Source organism: Camponotus floridanus, unplaced genomic scaffold (assembly GCF_003227725.1).
Source record: "Camponotus floridanus strain SB8 unplaced genomic scaffold, Cflo_v7.5 scaffold16, whole genome shotgun sequence".
NCBI lineage: Eukaryota > Metazoa > Arthropoda > Insecta > Hymenoptera > Formicidae > Camponotus > Camponotus floridanus.
Window position 1 is genome coordinate 1391229 of NW_020229281.1, and position 18798 is coordinate 1410026.

General features: G+C 30.8%; 4 protein-coding genes across 6 annotated transcripts; 2 read left to right on the forward strand and 2 right to left on the reverse strand.

Annotated features, from left to right (window-relative positions):
* Positions 1-664: 664 nt before the first annotated feature.
* Positions 665-4454, reverse strand: LOC105257328 (sprT-like domain-containing protein Spartan). The gene is made up of 5 exons (XM_011267887.3): positions 3981-4454; positions 3273-3427; positions 3037-3145; positions 2820-2939; positions 665-2293 (listed from the first exon to the last, which is right to left on the reverse strand). Exons 1-5 carry the CDS (start codon positions 4068-4070, stop codon positions 758-760), a joined length of 2010 nt encoding a protein of 669 aa, XP_011266189.2. The 5' UTR covers positions 4071-4454; the 3' UTR covers positions 665-757.
* Positions 4455-4638: 184 nt separating this feature from the next.
* LOC105257326 (tRNA pseudouridine synthase-like 1) lies at positions 4639-6678 on the forward strand. Of its 2 annotated transcripts, XM_011267885.3 has the most exons (7): positions 4639-4694; positions 4805-5075; positions 5214-5342; positions 5618-5752; positions 5844-5990; positions 6053-6287; positions 6421-6678. In XM_011267885.3, the coding sequence occupies exons 2-7, from the start codon at positions 5029-5031 to the stop codon at positions 6643-6645; spliced, it is 918 nt and encodes a 305-aa protein (XP_011266187.1). In that variant the 5' UTR covers positions 4639-4694; positions 4805-5028; the 3' UTR covers positions 6646-6678. The 2 variants fall into 2 exon arrangements, with proteins under 2 accessions (XP_011266187.1, XP_025262819.1); XM_025407034.1 differs by lacking the exon at positions 4639-4694 and having other exon boundaries at positions 4736-5075.
* A 75-nt stretch (positions 6679-6753) lies between these two features.
* Positions 6754-7470, forward strand: LOC105257327 (dual specificity protein phosphatase 19). The gene has a single exon (XM_011267886.3). It carries the CDS (start codon positions 6775-6777, stop codon positions 7408-7410), a length of 636 nt encoding a protein of 211 aa, XP_011266188.1. The 5' UTR covers positions 6754-6774; the 3' UTR covers positions 7411-7470.
* A 1377-nt stretch (positions 7471-8847) lies between these two features.
* Positions 8848-18134, reverse strand: LOC105257325 (vigilin). Of its 2 annotated transcripts, XM_011267884.3 has the most exons (23): positions 18064-18134; positions 17871-17939; positions 16507-16709; positions 15645-15860; positions 15342-15548; positions 14976-15191; positions 14704-14887; positions 14292-14606; positions 14004-14113; positions 13769-13925; positions 13457-13632; positions 13245-13376; positions 12982-13128; positions 12730-12888; positions 12507-12641; positions 12202-12420; positions 11995-12130; positions 11756-11907; positions 11538-11666; positions 11346-11456; positions 11013-11210; positions 10680-10898; positions 10342-10590 (listed from the first exon to the last, which is right to left on the reverse strand). In XM_011267884.3, exons 3-23 carry the CDS (start codon positions 16666-16668, stop codon positions 10342-10344), a joined length of 3729 nt encoding a protein of 1242 aa, XP_011266186.1. In that variant the 5' UTR covers positions 16669-16709; positions 17871-17939; positions 18064-18134. The 2 variants fall into 2 exon arrangements, with proteins under 2 accessions (XP_025262716.1, XP_011266186.1); XM_025406931.1 differs by lacking the exon at positions 18064-18134 and having other exon boundaries at positions 8848-10590; positions 17871-18057.
* Positions 18135-18798: the final 664 nt, after the last annotated feature.

Consider the following 18798-nt stretch of genomic DNA (forward strand, 5'->3'; position numbering starts at 1 on the left):
AAAGCTTTAAATTTTAATTGATTTTACTAGCCTTAGAGAGTCATTTATTATTTATTAAAAAGTCTAAGAATTCTAAGGTAACAGAATAGTTCTACACAAAAAGAATATAATAATTTATTTATTAAGTCTTAACCATTAAAAATTATGTTAAATTATATATATATATATATATAATATATATATATATATATATATATATATGTATATTATAAATATATATATATATATATATATATATATTTATATATATGTATACATTTTACATAAGTGAAGTTGATAAATATATCTGGCACAGATTTTGCTTTAACTCGTTTTTTTAATCATAATGTCATATAATTTCAGACTTTTGTTTTATCCAATATATTATTTATTTAATAATTATTTAATAATTTTTAATAAGTATATAAATTAAAATATGTGAAAATTTTTTTAAATTATATATATATATATATATATATATATATATATGAATAAGAATGAAAAAATGTTTTCTCTCTCTTAGTCCCAAAATAGCACATTATTTTTTTTTGTAAGATTACTTATTCATATATATTTAAATTGTATATTTAATTTTTCAATATTCTTTCACACAATTTATCTATAGCTTTTATTATATTCTTTTTTATATAAAAAATTGCGATATGTGTAAAAAATGAAAAAAAGATATTTATTAAGATAGTTTATTTAGCTACATATCAAGATGAAAAAAATGTGTTATTAGCTCCAAAAAAATAGTTCTTTTTGTTGATAAGATCACTTATTCATTTTTAAGGCACATATCTAGATGCTGGTTCATAAGATTTTCTGGTATTATCTGCATGCATACTGGACAAGGATATCTACTCTCCACAGAATTATTTTCTACAAGCATATCATCATCATTCTGATCATTATCATCATCTATTATCATTGTGTCGTCATTAAAAAGACTTCCAATACATTCTTCAAGATGTTCATTTAATGATATCTCAGGTAGAAGCTGTATATTGCAAACCAAACATTTGTGTTCGGAATCTGTTGCATCGCTCTTAATAGTACTAGTACTAGCGTAAGATTGTGCTTTTGGAATTTCGTTAACTATAGAATGATTTTCGATGATTACAGAATCATCTAGATCAGAACTAGAAAAACTATTTATACTGATTATACTATCATCATATGATGCACGAGAAGTAGAGGGAATGGCAGCTTTACGAACTGTATCTGCTTCCAACAAGCATTCATCAAGATGTTGGTTAATATCTGTAGATGGCAGTCTTTTGTTACAAACAGGACAGTTGACATATTCAGCTATCTCGTCTGGATTATTTAATCTTAAACGCTTATTAGAAATGGTATTTGTATCGATACTTTGTTCTACTGTTGATGTAGAAAACGTTCGAATAGGCAACATTAATTCTTCGTTATTATTGTTGTTATTGATATTGTTATTAATTTCATCAATCAATGTATTATCATTTATTAGGCATGTATCTACGTGTCTATATATGTTTTCTAAAGTCATAGGTACATTACACGTGGGACAAGGTACAGAATTATTTCTTGGTTGACTTAGATTTAAGACTGAATTATTAACAGATCTCTCTTGTCTCGCGATCGATTCTGATAATGAATTTCTTCTAGTTGATTCACGTCGGTGATTTTCATCATCATTTGCATGCATAAATTTAGTCAACAGATTACTTTGACCACTGTTACTACCTCCTAAAACACCGGAACATGAAAATGTGGGGTTCTTAAAAACGCTCTTTGTATTATCCTTTTCTACTGTTCCACTTGGGCCGCTGGTACCCCAGCCATGTACATTATTACTAGAGCCACCCAATTTTTTCATTCCTAATGACAAATCTTGGGTATTTTTCTCATTCATAGCACGAAACGAATTTGTACCATTATTATCTTTACTAGTACTAGGCTTATCATTATTTCTTTGAGTGAGTATTTTAGAGTCATTATTAGTAAGAGAGACCTTTGAAGATGTAGCTGTTGCATCTATTGCTGGAGTATTCTTTGTGAACCAATCAGTGATACTTTTACTTGGTTTCTGATCTTTCGATTTTGATTTATCACTCTGCTTTGAATGGGATTTATAGTTTTTCGGCTCTTTTATCTTTATAAACTCGCCATTGCAATTCCGTTGATGTTCACCCCACCAGAAATCTGATGGGCCAGGTGCACGATTCATACTGCGTCGAACTGTACCAAAAAAAGGTGGCCTATGTTGGCAAGGTCCATTACACTTCCACCAATGTTGTTTGTACAATCTTACTTCATCATGAAAATTGTGGTAAATCTACAATTCGATATAAAAGCACTATTATATTAATATATAAAAAAATTTAGAATCTAACAAATATTATTTAGAAAATTTATAGTAGGATCTTACAAATATTAATTATTATTATGATGAATATGCAAATTTTATTATTTCTAAAAATGCAACATTTCTAAATATTTGCTTTTTAGAATTTTTTCAAATTGAATCCAATTTATTCACATTTTAATAATTTATTTAGATATGATCTACTCAAAATTTTTGTAAATAATATTAAATTGTTATATTAATATTAATATTAATATTATGAACATATTTATATAAAAACTTTACATTGGAAGATAATTTTATTTTTCTTATTAAATTTACAAAATTATTGATGTATTTGGTCAGCTTATTTTATTGAAAGTTAAAATAATTTTAATTATAATGCAGATAGTTTTGACAATTATTTGTATTTAATGTATGTTTTGTAATAATAATCACATGTTTTTTAATAACATTTAATATCATAAATATTAAAATGACCAAATTATTAACTTACTGTTATATTGGTTCCTGCTTCTTTATTTATCCTATACATATGTTTGCAGAAATTTGGTCCATGACCATCTCTGTCACGATCATTATTTGTTAAGAATAAGTATGCATGAATCATCTCGTGCTGCAATTTAATACAATAAAATACCATTAATATATAAAGTTACTAAATTGTTTTTATAATTGTACATGTTAATATGTGTATATATTAAAAAATTTACCAATAAAGTTTCAACAAGATCTTTCCTTGGTCTAAGTTTAAGTAAAGGTGCACTGAGGGATATGATACATTCTTTATTACGCGAGTGAAAAGTGCAAACTCCAGCACAACTATAAATACATATATATATTTCTATATATAATTATAGATATTTTGCATATAAATAACATAATAACATTTATATATAAATATATTGATACAAACTATATTATTTTATATTTAAAAAGAAATATTTACCTTGTCATTCTATTACTCCATTTAACCTGAACAGGAGACAAAACACTCCAAAAGAAACGTGTATTGAATTGTACAAATAATGTATGAATATTAGGAGTAGGATCGATAAATTCTAGTGCCTTGTCCACCAATGTTTGTATATAAATGGTATTCTCCTAAAAACAAGTATCTTTTTCAATACACAATGTATACAAAAAATATTAGTTCTAGAACATGTGTGTGTTTACTTTCATACATTATATTAATTATATATTCTTGACCTTAATAGGTTTTAGGGTAAATGTATACAGTAGCACTTTTTCACAATATTTGTTATATTTTTGTTATATTATTTATAATTTTTTATATTTATATTTTGTATAAATTATGTACATCTATTTGCCTACATGCTATTTGCTTATATCATTGTACTTTGACAGTAAAGATTTTATAATTTAAGAAAAAATTCCTTTTAATGGTAAAGTAATGATTTGTTATCATTATCTTATTTAGAATGTTATAAAAGATATATAGATATATAAAAATCTTATTGAAACTGGATGAGAAAGGATATCAGTGCGAAAATAGTCCTTATACTTAGCAATAACTTTCTTTTCCAGTTTCTTCAATTTATTTAAAGGAATATCGATTTAAGAACAAATTTATAAGTCTTGATACATTTATACAATACAACTACATGCACGATTAAAATTGCTCCATGGCAAATACCTTTTCTAGATTAATTGCATTTTCCGTTACGCCTAAACAATTGAGTTTTTCATGCATGTCATATGCCAAGTGGAGATCTTGCGATGCCATTATTTCTCTGACAGCCTTTGTTCACCTTATTTCACACAAGAAAAGATGAAATACTTTCTCTTTCTCTCCTTCTATTTCTCTCTCTCTCTCTCTCTTTCTTTCTTTGATGTGCTTTGCAACGTTTATTTATTGAAGTGTCTTATGTATCAGGTGAAAATAAATAGAGAAATATTGACTTTATTTTTACATATTTCACAAGACATTTCACACATTCGCACAATATGATTTATATCCATTTAAATCTAATGATAATTTTAGGAGTCTGAAAATGACACGAAACGACAACCGACGACAACACAATCACGACAATCGAGTGAACAAGTATAGAATAGCTTAGGACCGAGAGAAAAGGAATGTGGAAGAAAGTTAGATGGCGAAACTAGTGTTACGATTCTGGTATATAGTACTTCCGGGTCGGATTTTTCGCGCATGCGCTCCAGTCAAGTAACGTGATTAAAGAAAAGAGGTTATAATAACAGATGTTCCAATTTCTCTATTTTTATTCAATGTCTAAAATTTCTTTAATTTATCTTCAATAATCAACACATTTTATATTTATACTCTTCTGTATTTAAAAATATAAAATATGTGTTTGACATTTTAAGAAAAAGAGAGAAGGAATAGGTAAGTAAAATTAAAAAGTGGAAGAAGTGCTGCACTTTTTCTATAAACGCACATGGCTATCGAGCTGATGAGATTTGAATTCTGTTAAAAATCTTTAAATTTGTATATAGGAACAATGATTTACAATATTGATGAATATTGAAGCAATATCGCGCAATAAATTCTCAAAGGAAAATGTCTCTTAAGGAACAGAAATTCAAATCTACTTGACGTATCATTGCAAGGCAAGGTTGTGGACTTGTTGAATGATTGTTGCTAGAATTATAAGCTTTATTGTCATCGTAATTACTATACGATAAGACATTATTGCTCTCACTTTTGTAAAAAGGCAATTATGGTACGATACTTGCTTAAATTTTCGTACATTGGTACACAATACAGGTACAACATAAAGCACTCATATTTGATTTAATCTTATGCGACAAGCATAACGGGCGTTGCGTGAAATTTTTATATATTTGTAGCAGTTTTATCTTTTTTTTGATCGTGGAAATGTAACGTGATAATATTTTCGTAAAGAGGTTTGCAGAAACAAATTGGCAACGATTTTGTACGGGACACAGATTCTATTCAAGGTGCTTTGGAAACTGCGTTATTAACCATCTCGCCAAAGAGTCTAATCAGGCCGTTTATAATTCTTTCCAGCAGGTAATTTTATGTTACCTTTGCAATTTTTTATAATAGTCTCTGTAATTTGCAATATTCAATAATCACAATAATATAATTATTTGTTAATGATTTTTATATTGAAGATTATAAGTACATGCACAGTTTTATTGCGTATAAACTATTTTCCTAGAAGAAGTACTTTGTCTTTGACAAAGCTGAATATGACTAATTGACTTAATTATTATTATTATATTTCTATTATTATATTTTAGTATTTGTATTTATCCCTTATCAAACTCTAAAAATTTTTATAGAACAGATGCTGGAGTTCATGCTTTATGCAACACAGGGCATGTGGAACTTGAAAACAAATATGGTCAAATATATGATACATCAAGAATAAAACAATATGTTAATCGTTATTTTACCAAGTGTGGTCATAACATCAGGTATAACTAACAAATTTTAGAGATTCTTAAATTTCATTATATTCTATAATTTCATTATGTTTTAACATATTTATAAAAATTCTTTTTATAGATTGCTGGAGTGTATACCTATTACACAGGATTTTCACGCAAGATATTGTGTGAAATCTCGAACTTATATATATAGATTTATGATACCTAAAGTAGATGAGGAACATCGGATACCCCTTGTGGAAGGGATACATACTTTTCATTTGAGGTTTGTTAGATGAGGAAAAATAAATCTAAACACACTTTGTTATAATAACATATGTTTTTCAGAACATACAATTTTGATATAGATAGAACGAAACGTGGTACAAAATTGTTTATGGGAATAAAAGACTTTACTACATTTAGCGCGAAAGATGAAGGGAAGCGTAATATTCGATATGTACGTTCCTTACATTCTTTCACTTTGGAAGAGACACAGCCTTTAATGCCATTTGATCCACTGTCCAAACATTTTACATACTGGAATTTTATATGTAGTGCAAGATCTTTCTTATATAATCAAGTAATTTTATTTTAAATATATTTTACTTTAAAACACTATATATATATATATATATATATATATATATATATATATATAAAATTTATAATTTATAAATACATTTGCGAAAGGTTGTAAGAATTACTTTTTGCAGATCAGACGTATGGTTGGCGCTTTATTTGCATTAGGATTAGGAAAAATAACAGAGAAAGATATCATTGTAATGTTACAAGTTCCTTCTCATTATAACTGGAATCCTCATGCTACATGTGCACCACCACATGGCTTACATCTATTGAATGTAGAATATGATCCAGATCAATTAAGACATTGTACTATATTAAAAGAACAAAAAGAAAAACTGCAGTTGAAAGAATAAAAAAAAAATAATTGTTTCAGACACTATTAGAATACTGCAATAATTGAAAAATATTTTATTTGTGTATGGCGAACGATAGTAGGGAAACAAGAATTATCTTGAAATATATTATATTTAACATGATTTCTAATGCAAGTATATATGAAATGTAAATTATTGTTAAAAAATCTTTCAATGGATTTACAAGATCTTATTGCAAAAAAGAAATTATCATTAAAATCGTGTAAAACAGTGATAACAGATCCACTTGGTAACAAGTACGAGATTGAACATGGTCAAATTAAGGAATTGGAGAAAAGCTTACCGTTTGTAGTAGACGAAAGACCAGACTTGCATGTCGCCTATATAATACCAGGTTTATATCTTAGCTCTCAAGATCCAGCGGTTTGCAAAGATATATTAAAAAAATACGAAATACGACATATTTTAAGCATAGGCGTTAACATTTCCGAAAGATTCGACGATATTCAGTATCATACCTGTGACTTGTTAGACTTGCCAGAATCGAACATAATACCGTTGCTAAAAAGGTGCGTCGATATTATACACGCGACTCGTAAAGAAAATATCCTTGTGCATTGCAACGCTGGTGTCTCTCGCTCTCCTGCTATTGTTATCGCTTATTTGATGATTCATATAAAATTATCATATGATGAAGCTTACAACAAAGTAAAAGAAGCGAGAAGTTGCATTAGACCTAATGATGGATTTATAAAACAATTACGTAGTATGGAAAATAGAACTTTTGTTAATGAGTTGTCATAATGTTCTAATATATCTATATTAAAGACAACTTATACAAATATTTATATAACGTAGAATACATTACATACTATATTGTGTGAAATATATTGTGATGATAATATTAAATATTTATCAAATATTATCAAATATTTTTTTTAATGTTTACATTTATATAAACACTTTTTATATTATAATGTATTTCATACAATATGGTGTATAATATGTGTGTGTATGTATGCATATAAAACTGCAAATATATATATATATATATATATATATATATATATATATATATATATGCAATTTTAGATGTCATAAAGATCATAAAGAAACAGGAAAATATAGTAGATATAGATACATATAAGAAATGGATCAATGGATCAATGAATGTAGAATATATTGTTACAATAGAGAATTCATGTGTTATAACATTATTTACTTAAGTGTACAGAGAATATTGTTTCATATATATAATTACAATATTTTATCATAACTCATTAGAAAATTAGATTCATGCACAGCATCTATCAAATCTTAGCCAAAATTAAGTATATTAAAATTTTTACTAATTCTGGCTTCTTTTCTTATATTTACCATGCATTGGAGATGACACATAGGTCGCTGTACCAAGTAGATTTATAAAAATTACTGTAAATCTAAAAAATATAAGTGAATTTCTGTATACATGATAATCCTATTATTTCATTCATAATAGTAGTGTATCATTGTACCCGTGGTACCTATTACTTCTCTTTCTCTTCTATTACATATTATATAGAATAATTATTATCAGTATCCATATATATGTGTTTACATGTGATGTGTATATATACAGGCTGTCCCAGAATCACCGGATGATACTTTAGAGACAGATTAATCAATCTGGAATAATTTAATAAAAAATATCGAAGATTAAATTATTGTCGAGACAATAAAAATATCATCAATAGCTTCAAAACTGTAAACTATTGAAAATGAAAACATTTTACAAGTAAAATTTTAGAAATGTAAAATAACCTATGAAAAGATTTTAATTGATGTAACTTGATTATATGCAATATTAAAATTGCAAAAATTGTGATAAATAATATAAATATATTCTGAGATTTTTGCAAGGAAAGAATAAATTTCCTGAATATATATACACAATTCTGAGTATGTATCTATTTCGAGAGTATCTTCCAGTGATTTACAGATATCCCAGATAAATGCAATATATATATATATATATATATATATATATATATATATATATGTGTGTATATTGCATTTATATATTTATATGTATAATCTAATATTCACATTCCTCCAACAATTGAAATGAGCTGTCTTGAAGAAAATAGACAAGGCACTTGAACTGAATATCCTTTTCTTAGCTAGTTGGCCTCATAAATAGTAGAATGCAAAGGACTTGCACATCAAACGGTAGAATGTAGAACAAATAAATAAAGCCGGCTATCGAAAGGAATTCGTGTATCGTTCGCTATTCGTAACATTCAAAATTTGACCATTCTCTGCAACGGTGCCAATTTCGCTGTATAATGTGTCTCAATAAGTTTTGAGCGGCGCGCACGGGAGAGATCAAGGCCTTCTAAATACCGTGTTCCTTCAACATGTAACATTATGTGATTGCTTGTAAGGCAAAAAATAGCATAAGTTTTAGTTTGCATTGCGATGCTAAAGATACAAGAAAATGATCTCTCTACTTATACTGAGAAGTTGCAAAACGCATAACAAATGGCATAAAATACATTTCCCTGTCTCTATAGAGCATCAGAAAATTCACTCACAAAAATTACATCGGCGTTTTAATCCCCGATTGTATAAATCTATTATTTGGGCATTATCTATATCATTAATGAGAGAATGTACTCAATGCATCGACAAAGTTTTCGTTTATGTCACGTCCAAACTCTTAGAGATGTGAATAGAGTTTGTAGTAATATGATAAAAAATTGCGCGAGTTGCTATAAGGAATAAGTTTTTCCTTTGAAAGCCCCTAACACGTTTTTTCCCTTTTTGATTCACAAAGATTTTACGATATAAATTTTAACAATTGTGTGATGTAGTTTAGAAGCCACTTGATTCAAGTAGCACAGAATAACGAGAAAATGTGCGATATATATGTACAAAAAATATAAATAAATTAACAAATTATTATGCTAAGTCCAACGAAAAACGTATACGACTTTCTGCAGTCTACACGCAATACAAAGATTATGTATCTGTGAAAGTAATATAATATACACGAATATAAATTGGCTAAATTCTGCAGAAAGAGACTGGCGCATGCAAAAAATTTTTGTCCTTTATCATAGAATACAAACTATACACAGAGAGTTTACGGTCAATTTGTATTTTAAAATGAAGGACAGTGTTGCGGAACATAATTGGTTGTACTTTGCAATTTTTGCGGGCTTGGTCTCTTTTCTGTAGAATGCCGATCCGATCATTTCCCACGAAGCCACAGTCTTAAGTACAACATATCTGTATCTGGAAAGCATATCATTAGGAATACAAGCCAGATTAAATCATACACACAATGTGTGCTGTATCGTCCGATTGTAACGAGTGGTAAAATCAGGACAATATGCATTACAGTTACAGATATATAGAACATCGGTATTATGAATTGTAAATATAAACATCATCGTCGAACGCGTTGTGTAGTAAACCAGTGTCAGAGTCCAATAGAATGGCCAGGTCGTATGCAGCAACGTCAGTAATGGAACAGGGAACCACCCAACACAAGTGCACATATGCGTGTATGATGTGTGTCTGTGTTTGTGTATGTGTGTGTACATGCATATGATTAAATGTAATGTGTTTTATATATTGTTTGTCAGAGGAAAGTTACCTTACATCATTAACTTACACGTTCCATCCATTGTTTATCTTTTTTTTGTCTTTTTTGTTTGAATGAAAGGATTTTTTTAGATTCTATATGTTTTTTTAACGCTTAATTCCCCAGGGACCGTCTGGGGTCGCGACGGGCACGTGGGAATAACCGGCAAACTGCGGAAAGTCTTCTACGCTATCTGTGTTGGGCGCGCTTTGAGGCTGCTGCTGTTGCTGTTGCTGCTCCCACGGTCCACCCTTCACGATGAAGCCGGTATCGTTTTCATTGCCGCCGGCATTGATGTCGTCACGTTGAGGCGAACGCAGACTCTCACGATATTCGTTCTCTATTACATCTTGCATCTGTCATAAAGATTTTTTTTTATTTACAATTACAGATTCGCTTCTACCTAATGAATAATTTTCACGTAGTGAGCACGCTATATACTTACGTATTCCTCCTCTAGATTTAGCAAACGCTCTCTCGCATCGGCTACATTCTCTTCAGCACCCACAATCGTCACGATATTAGGATCGGCGTCAGTTTTTCTCGGGAATTTTATATCAACTTTATATTCGTCCATGATTTTACGGATGTTTCTACCTTTCGCACCGATCAAACGCGAGTGCACGGCAGCATTTATCTGTACCTCCTCTTTAGTTAAACCGTTCTAAAATGATACAAGAGAAAAAAATAAGTTGCAATGCACAAGTATATAGTGAACGTTGTTACGTATAACATTTTTGTAATTGAATGCTTCCGATGTAAGAGAGCTAAAACTCACCAATTCGTTGACAATCTTCATAATATCGTCCCGGGCACTGTACGCATTCTTTTCGTATCCAGTTATCGTGATAATGTGCTCCTCGGGATCACCCTTGCGCGGGAAATTAATTTGAACGTCATGGTCACTACGTATTTTACTGATCACCGCTCCTTTTCGACCAATTATTTTTGGATGATATTCCGGATCGACTTCGAGCTATTGAATAATATGCACGTTATATACTTTATTTAACAAAGTTTGTTAATTTCTCTTCTTAGACTCGATCAGATATTATTTCTATTTTAAAATTAAACTTTAGATATTGAAAGATTCGTTATATCAACAACTCACCTTCAATTCAAAGGATTTTAATGCTCGGTCTTCTCGTTCAGCTTTCAACGTCTCGCATTTTTCAAGAATAGCTTCCTTGGCCCTTATAACACATGACGGCGTTCCAGAGATCTAAGAAATAAATGAGAAATAAATACATGTGAATGAAATAAACGTCTATAAACGTCTCGCAAATCGAATGAAACAATTTACCTTGATATAATCAAGTTTTTCCTCTGCCGGAGAGAGCATAATGTGTACATCATAGGTATTCATTAGTTCTCGCACATCTTTACCTTTCTGTCCAATTATCGAGCGGTGAAAATCGAACGGTACGTCTACCTAAGTGTGAAAGAAAAAAAAAACAAGTTTACTTGAAACTGTTTTTATAAATGTACAAAATAATTCGGTTCACGAGAATATAAACTAACTTGGATTGTAATAGGCACGAGATCAAGTAAAGCTTGCTTGGCAGCAGCAACGTTCCCCGGTTGCCCGGTAATGCGAATTATATCGCAAGGTAGAACAATCTCTCCGGCTTCTCCGTTTTCACCATTAATCTGTTCCGGTACTTTTTGCTCTTCTAGAATGATAATATTTGCAAATAATCAATATCTTTGTACATTCAAGGAAAATTATATGCATAAATGATAAGAAAATTGATATTAACCATAGACATCGCGATCAGGGAATTTAATTTGCACGTCGTACTCGGACGTTATATTTTGCACCTTGCGACCTTTGGCACCCATCACCGTACGATGATGCTTTTGTGGTATTACACATTCCACTGTTACCATAGATTCCTAGACGATCAGGAGGACAGAGCGATAAGTATACGATTGCGCGTACAACGATTCGTCCGTAACGTACTTACCAAATCTTGGACGATTTCACGCATACGTTGTTTCGCCGCTTCTATGCATTCATGTGAGCCTTTCAGGATAACGCGATCGCTGTCGACGCCTGCTCGTGGAAAGGATATTTGCACGCCGCCACATTCGTCAGCGATTCGGTGCAAAACGCCGCCTCTTCGCGCTACGAAATGTCTATGGTGCTTAGGATCGATACGAATTTCACCCTCGATAATGTTATCCTGTGGAAATGCATTAAGATTTTCAGAAATAATTACATCTATCATTCATATATATAGATTACTCAAAAGTAACAATCCCCACATACAATTTCCTTGATTGTAGCTTCCAATTCGGCTTTAGCTTTCTCGACTGCTTCCTTCTTGCCCATAATTGTAATCACTTCTTTATCTTGATCTTCGTCCGTCGGGAATATAATTCGTGCGCCTGTGGATTCTCTTATCTATAAAGAAAAGGATTACACAGATATTTATTTTTTAGATGCTATCAATGAAATAGAATGAGTACAATTTTGTCTTCATATAATTTACCTTCTTGATGTTGGCACCATTCTTTCCAATGAGGAATTTATGATGTTGAACTTTGGCACGCACTTCAGTCGAAAAACTGGATAATTGTTTCTCGTTGCTTAATTCCAAGAGTTGCGCTTTCGCTTTCTCCACATCGTCCTTTGGACCTCTGATACTGACCTGTACATATATTTATATATATTTATTAAATCTATCAGTAAAAACTTTAATCAATCAAAAAATGATATTGTACAAGCTCTTTTTCTCTTTTACCTTATCGCTTTTACTTTCTGCCGTAGGGAATTTGATTGTGACGCCTCCGCAATCTTCCATAATAGAATGTATTAATTTGCCCCCGGTACCGATGAGAGAATTGTAAAACTTTGGTGGAATAGTGATCTCCTCAGTAACAATGTTAGCCTAACATAATAAATATTTTATATGTCTTTCCTCATTATATGGATACATATTTTATATCCATATAATATAGTATATAATATAGTATATAGTATATAATAAAACATATTGACATTTACCAATTCATTTTGAATCTTTTGTATCATCTCCTTAGCTTTCTCCACATTTTCTTTCTTTCCAGTAATAGTTATAACATCGCTCTTTTCGCCTTCAGCAGGTAAATCGATTTTTGTTTGCGTCTCTTCCCTGATCTGTATCATATAATCCATATAGATATACAAGCATAACAAGCGAATTATAAACAATCTGATAAAACAATCTGATACGAAACCTTGCGGATATTAACGCCGCCTTTTCCGATGACAAACTTGTGAAATTGTTTAAAAATAGGTACTTCCAATACATGATTGCTTTCATTTAATTCTTTCACTAGCTTCATTAGGTGTTTATGGCACTTGTCAACATCTTCTTTCGGTCCTCTAATCTTTACTATATCTCCTTTTTCAGCTGGGAAAGGAAAAATTTGATTTTAACTCAGAAAATATTTTTATCATATTAAAATGGTACAAATGTTTCATTATAACAAAATAAATGAAACAATGAAATCAGACACATGTACACATGCATAATAAGTGTTGTTTACCTGGCCCAGGTATAGTAATTTGTACTTGATTGAATTTATCTCTAATTTCTTTGATATTATCTCCTTTGTTGCCAATTATGTTACGATAATATCTGTGATCTATAATCACATCCTTTTCTTTTTCATTCTCTAGCTTCTTCACCATTTCTACAAGTTCCTAAATTATTTATAAAACAAATGTTAATATTTTTACCTATTTAATGATAATTGCTGCTTGCTAATAATGTATACATACTGTTTGAGCTTTTAATACACCAGCAAGATTGCCTTCAATACGAATGACATTACTGCCATCATTTTCAGAGATACTAATCACAACACCTGTTCCTTCTTTAACACGGTTTACTGATAGAAAAAAAAAGAAGGAAATTTGTAAATATTGTAAATATGTTCTAATGTAAGTAATGTAAGTATTCTAATGTAAATAAAAATCTTAAATATTTTCTTTTATATTTTACAAAGATGATATAAGTAATTGTAGATACTAAATATTGCAAAAAATTAAAATGATAAATCGACTTACCATTGCAACCATTTTTCCCAATGATATGTTTGTAAAATCTTGGGTCAACATTCAGTTCTGTGAAAGTGAGTTTAGCAATAAGATCGTTGGCCATGAGCTGTAGCTCATTTTGCGCTTTCTCTACTTCCTCAGGTGGACCTTCTATCTTAATTTTATCCTCCTTTCCTGTAAACTCTACATTTACTTTCGGCATTTCTTGAGTAATTTTCTTGATATTTACACCCTTGCGTCCAATGATGTATTTATGTATCCAAACTGGAGCTTCTACCACAGCAGTACGGACACTGTTTGCCTTTTCATACACCTTGTTAAGTGCTACAAGTACAAACATATATGGAATACATTATAAACACATATATTATAAAAAAATTTAATTAACAATATTTAATGTATCCATTTTCAGATTTCTTACCTTGACCAAGTTTCTCTTGAGGTCCTCTAAGGGTTATAGTGCCAGTTGCCGAGTCAGGCGCAGGCATCTCTACACTTACTCCAGTTGTTTGTAATATCTCTGCTATGGTACTGCCACGAGGTCCAATTACATATTTGTGTTGAGATTTGGGAACTTCTACAGATACTGTAGTACATCTTTTTTCCTATATTATTTATAAATTATGTATATTACAGGGTATATATTACAAGATATTGCAGGGTATATATTACAAAATATTTTTTCCAACATACCATGTCTTTGTAGATACTTTCAATCTTTTGCTTTGCAGCTAAAACTCCTTCCTTCTCGCCAGCTATGGTTATTTCATCCTGCTGTACTGATGCAGGAGGAATATTGATACGAGCACCAGTTTCTGCCATCATAGCATTGAGATTTTCATTATGCGCACCATATATGAATGGATGATATATTTTTGGCACAGTTATTCTTTCGAAAGCTTTTCTAGACTGCAACATTTATAATAAAATGGTTGAATAATATTGATATAATATCAATATATTGTATATAAAATAAATATATATATATATATATATATATATATATATATATCTGTTTGCAATTTTTATCATTATTTTTATCATTATTTTTAGAATTACCTGTTCATCAGAGATAACTCTAATTTCATGTTCAGCCTTTTCAATGCCTTCCTTTGTTCCTGTAATTGTTATTATATCTGATTGATCTTGCACACCAGGAACATTAATTTTTGTAGCAGTTTTCTGTTCCAGATCTTTTAATCTCTGTCCTTGCTTTCCAAGAATCCAACGATGATGATCCTTAGGAATACTAATTTGCTTACTTGCCTATAAAAATTGATAAGAAGTTGCGATATAAACTTATTGAGTATATCTATAAAGAACAAAGTACATCAATACAATGACATTAAAATAATATTATACCTGAGTTTGAAATGTTGTTAAAATGCGTCGTTTGGCTTCTAGAACCTGATTTTGTTTTCCAGTTATAAGAAACGTTAGAGACTGATCCTTAGATGATGCAATTTCAATAATAGTATTTGTTTCTTTCATGATGGTTTTACATGTACGGATAGACTCACGTTCGCCAAACTTATCACTATGATCAAACTTGCGCTCTTCCCCCGGTACACGGAACATCTATATATATAAAAAAAAAAAAGAATATATAAAATTAATCAAGAAAATAAACATAACTAAGGAATTTTAAAAATATTTCAATATTTAAACTTCCAGGAAAAAAAGTTATAATGTAAAAGAATCAGTTTTCAAAATTATAATGTATGCAAAAAAATGTTAAAATATAAAATTGAATCATTATATAATTATATAGATTTTTTTAAAGTCACTATAACTAGTTTAACTAGTTACAGTGACTTTCAATCTACATGTATAAAGAGCCTCTGTAATAGCTTGCCAAAAATTGTCTATATGTCAGAGATATAGTATTATTATTTTCAGCCAGTAAACAAGTAATATCTTAATCATCAAGTTATAATAATTTGCACAAGTGTTTTAATTCTTGCAAAAATAAAACGCAAAGATAAAATTCTACCTCAATCTTTATAGAAAAAATATCTTTACAAATTATTTTTAAAGCAAGACTTTGCTGCATAATAATGTTTTTCATATGACTTTATCATCCAAAGAGATTAAATATTTTACAAATACATGTTATAAATTTTTATATCTCTCTTTTAACAAACTATATATCTTTCATGATTATTTAATTAAAAGAAAGATTACTAAGTAGCAAGAAAAATGTATAAAATTTACAAATTTCTACCTGTGTAATAGTTATACGTCCAAGCTGTAAACTGTTGTTTATAGAAAATATGTTTAACTGTCCAGAGTTGGAGCTAGATGATTCGGGAAGGACAGGGAATGTTTCATCGTAAGTAGGTGGCTCATAGGCCGTTCCCTCTTCCATTACTGACTGCTGCTGCATTTTGGGGTTGTCCTGTTTCGTGCCAAGTCCTTACAGTAGCACTACAATACAAATAAGTATATTTCATCTTATTAGACATTTTTATAATTAAATGATGATAATATATGATGAATATATGATGATAAATATGGATATACTATAAAGTGGATATGCTATAACGTATATGTAAATGTAATAAAACTCATATTTATTAGAATATAATAAAAAAAAAATATATATATATACATATATACATATGTGCATTTATATATATATATATATATATATATATATATATATATACACACCATATATAATATGTACACGTGCACAGGAATTTTTAATTTTTAAAAAACATGTGAGAAAAAATGTTGCATTGCATAAAGAATGGAATTATAATAATGATTATTATAATGAAGAAAAATTTTACATAAAATGTAAAGCGGATTTCAATATATCATTATCGCGAATTTTCACGATAATTTGTTAAAAGTCCTATCGCGACGAATGGAAAGATAAATTATCATTGCGGCAAAACAGGACAGGAGTGGAGGGGGAGGGGAGGAGGAAGGGAGAGAAAGATGGAAAAAGAATTTTCATATCGAAGATAAATTTTTTTTCCTCGAACATAGAAATAATAATGTAACCGAATAATCGCTCGAATATTTCCACGGAAACCGATTCGAATCGGTAATTGAGGCTTTCGCAACATCATATACATATGTATACATATGTATGTCTTTTTTTTTGCATTTAAGCTCGCTACAATATGCGTGCTCTTTCGGAACAATCTTGACTTTACGACAATTCGGTTGGCCTTCCGTCAAAATAAGTAAAGGACTTTTAAGGCTTTTCCTAAAGCTAGCGAATTTTCCAGCCAGATGAGGATGATATTAACCGAGACTCGAGCAAGTGCGAGGTGTTAAACGCAGGAAGCATGTCAATGACCAGTAGCCGAGACAGCGACCACCACCATATGGAATGGAGTGTTAACTTGACACGTCACGAGATCGCTAACCTCTCTCACGTCGGGGCCCAACATCTGCACGTCGCGACTCGACGAGAAAGGACGGTCCCCGCGACACGAAGGGACGAAGAAAGCGGAAGGAGAATCGGCGAGGGCGACGTTACCGGAGGAGGAAGGCGCGCGTTTTCCTCGACACGAGGCGAGGACGCACCAGGATAAAGCACACGGGAGAATTTCTGAGAAATTTGCTACTTACTCTACCGTAATAAAGAAATCCGGCCAAGTAATAAACGCGTATTACGTAGCCAGTTTAACGGTGATTTGCCTGAAACAGTACAACGTCGGTTACGAGGAACGAACAACGTATTTCGAGAGCACGAGATCTAATTAAATTAACGTGGAGCGAATTATCGCCCCATTACTCGAGAGATATCCGTGACTACTCTTACCGGTAACGCAAAGTGAAATGAGACGGGACGGCTGAAAGTTACAATCTCAGGGGAAATATCGGAGCCTGCGTGTCATACGTCTGCACTCGTCGTACGAGCCTGTACGATGCGGACGTACCGATTGGCCGGGTTTGGAAGAAATTTTGACAATTCTAGAGATCCTCTCTAACTCTCTAGCCAATCAGAACAGTTGGACAAAATATTTTTTAGGGTTACGTTCCAAAACGCAAGTAACCAAGGAAAATTTTACTCGATGGCTGATTCTAACCAATCGGAAACGCTTAAAAGAGTTTCGGAACGGCTATCGAGTAAAATTTTCCTCGGAGAGTACGGAGAGTACGTTTTGGAACATACCCTAGACCGATATTACATTTGTCGTACGACAAATTTTTTAAGCACATTGATTGGCTGCGGGATAGTAATTTTTCGAGTCTTTAGAAACTTTCTGTTTTGCAGCCAATCAATATGTTTGAAAAATTTGACGTATAACAAATGTAATATCAGCTCAAGGCTAATATTATATTTAATTTATTATAAAATAAATTTAATTAATTTAATTAATTTAATTTATTATAAAAATTTAACTTGTGACAAACTTTTCAAGCACATTGATTGGCTACGGAATATAAATTTTTAAAGATTCAAAAAATTGCTATCTCGCAGCCAATCAATGTGCTTAAAAAATTTGTCGTACGACAAATGTAATATCAGCCTGAAGGTGGAAGCATGTAAAAT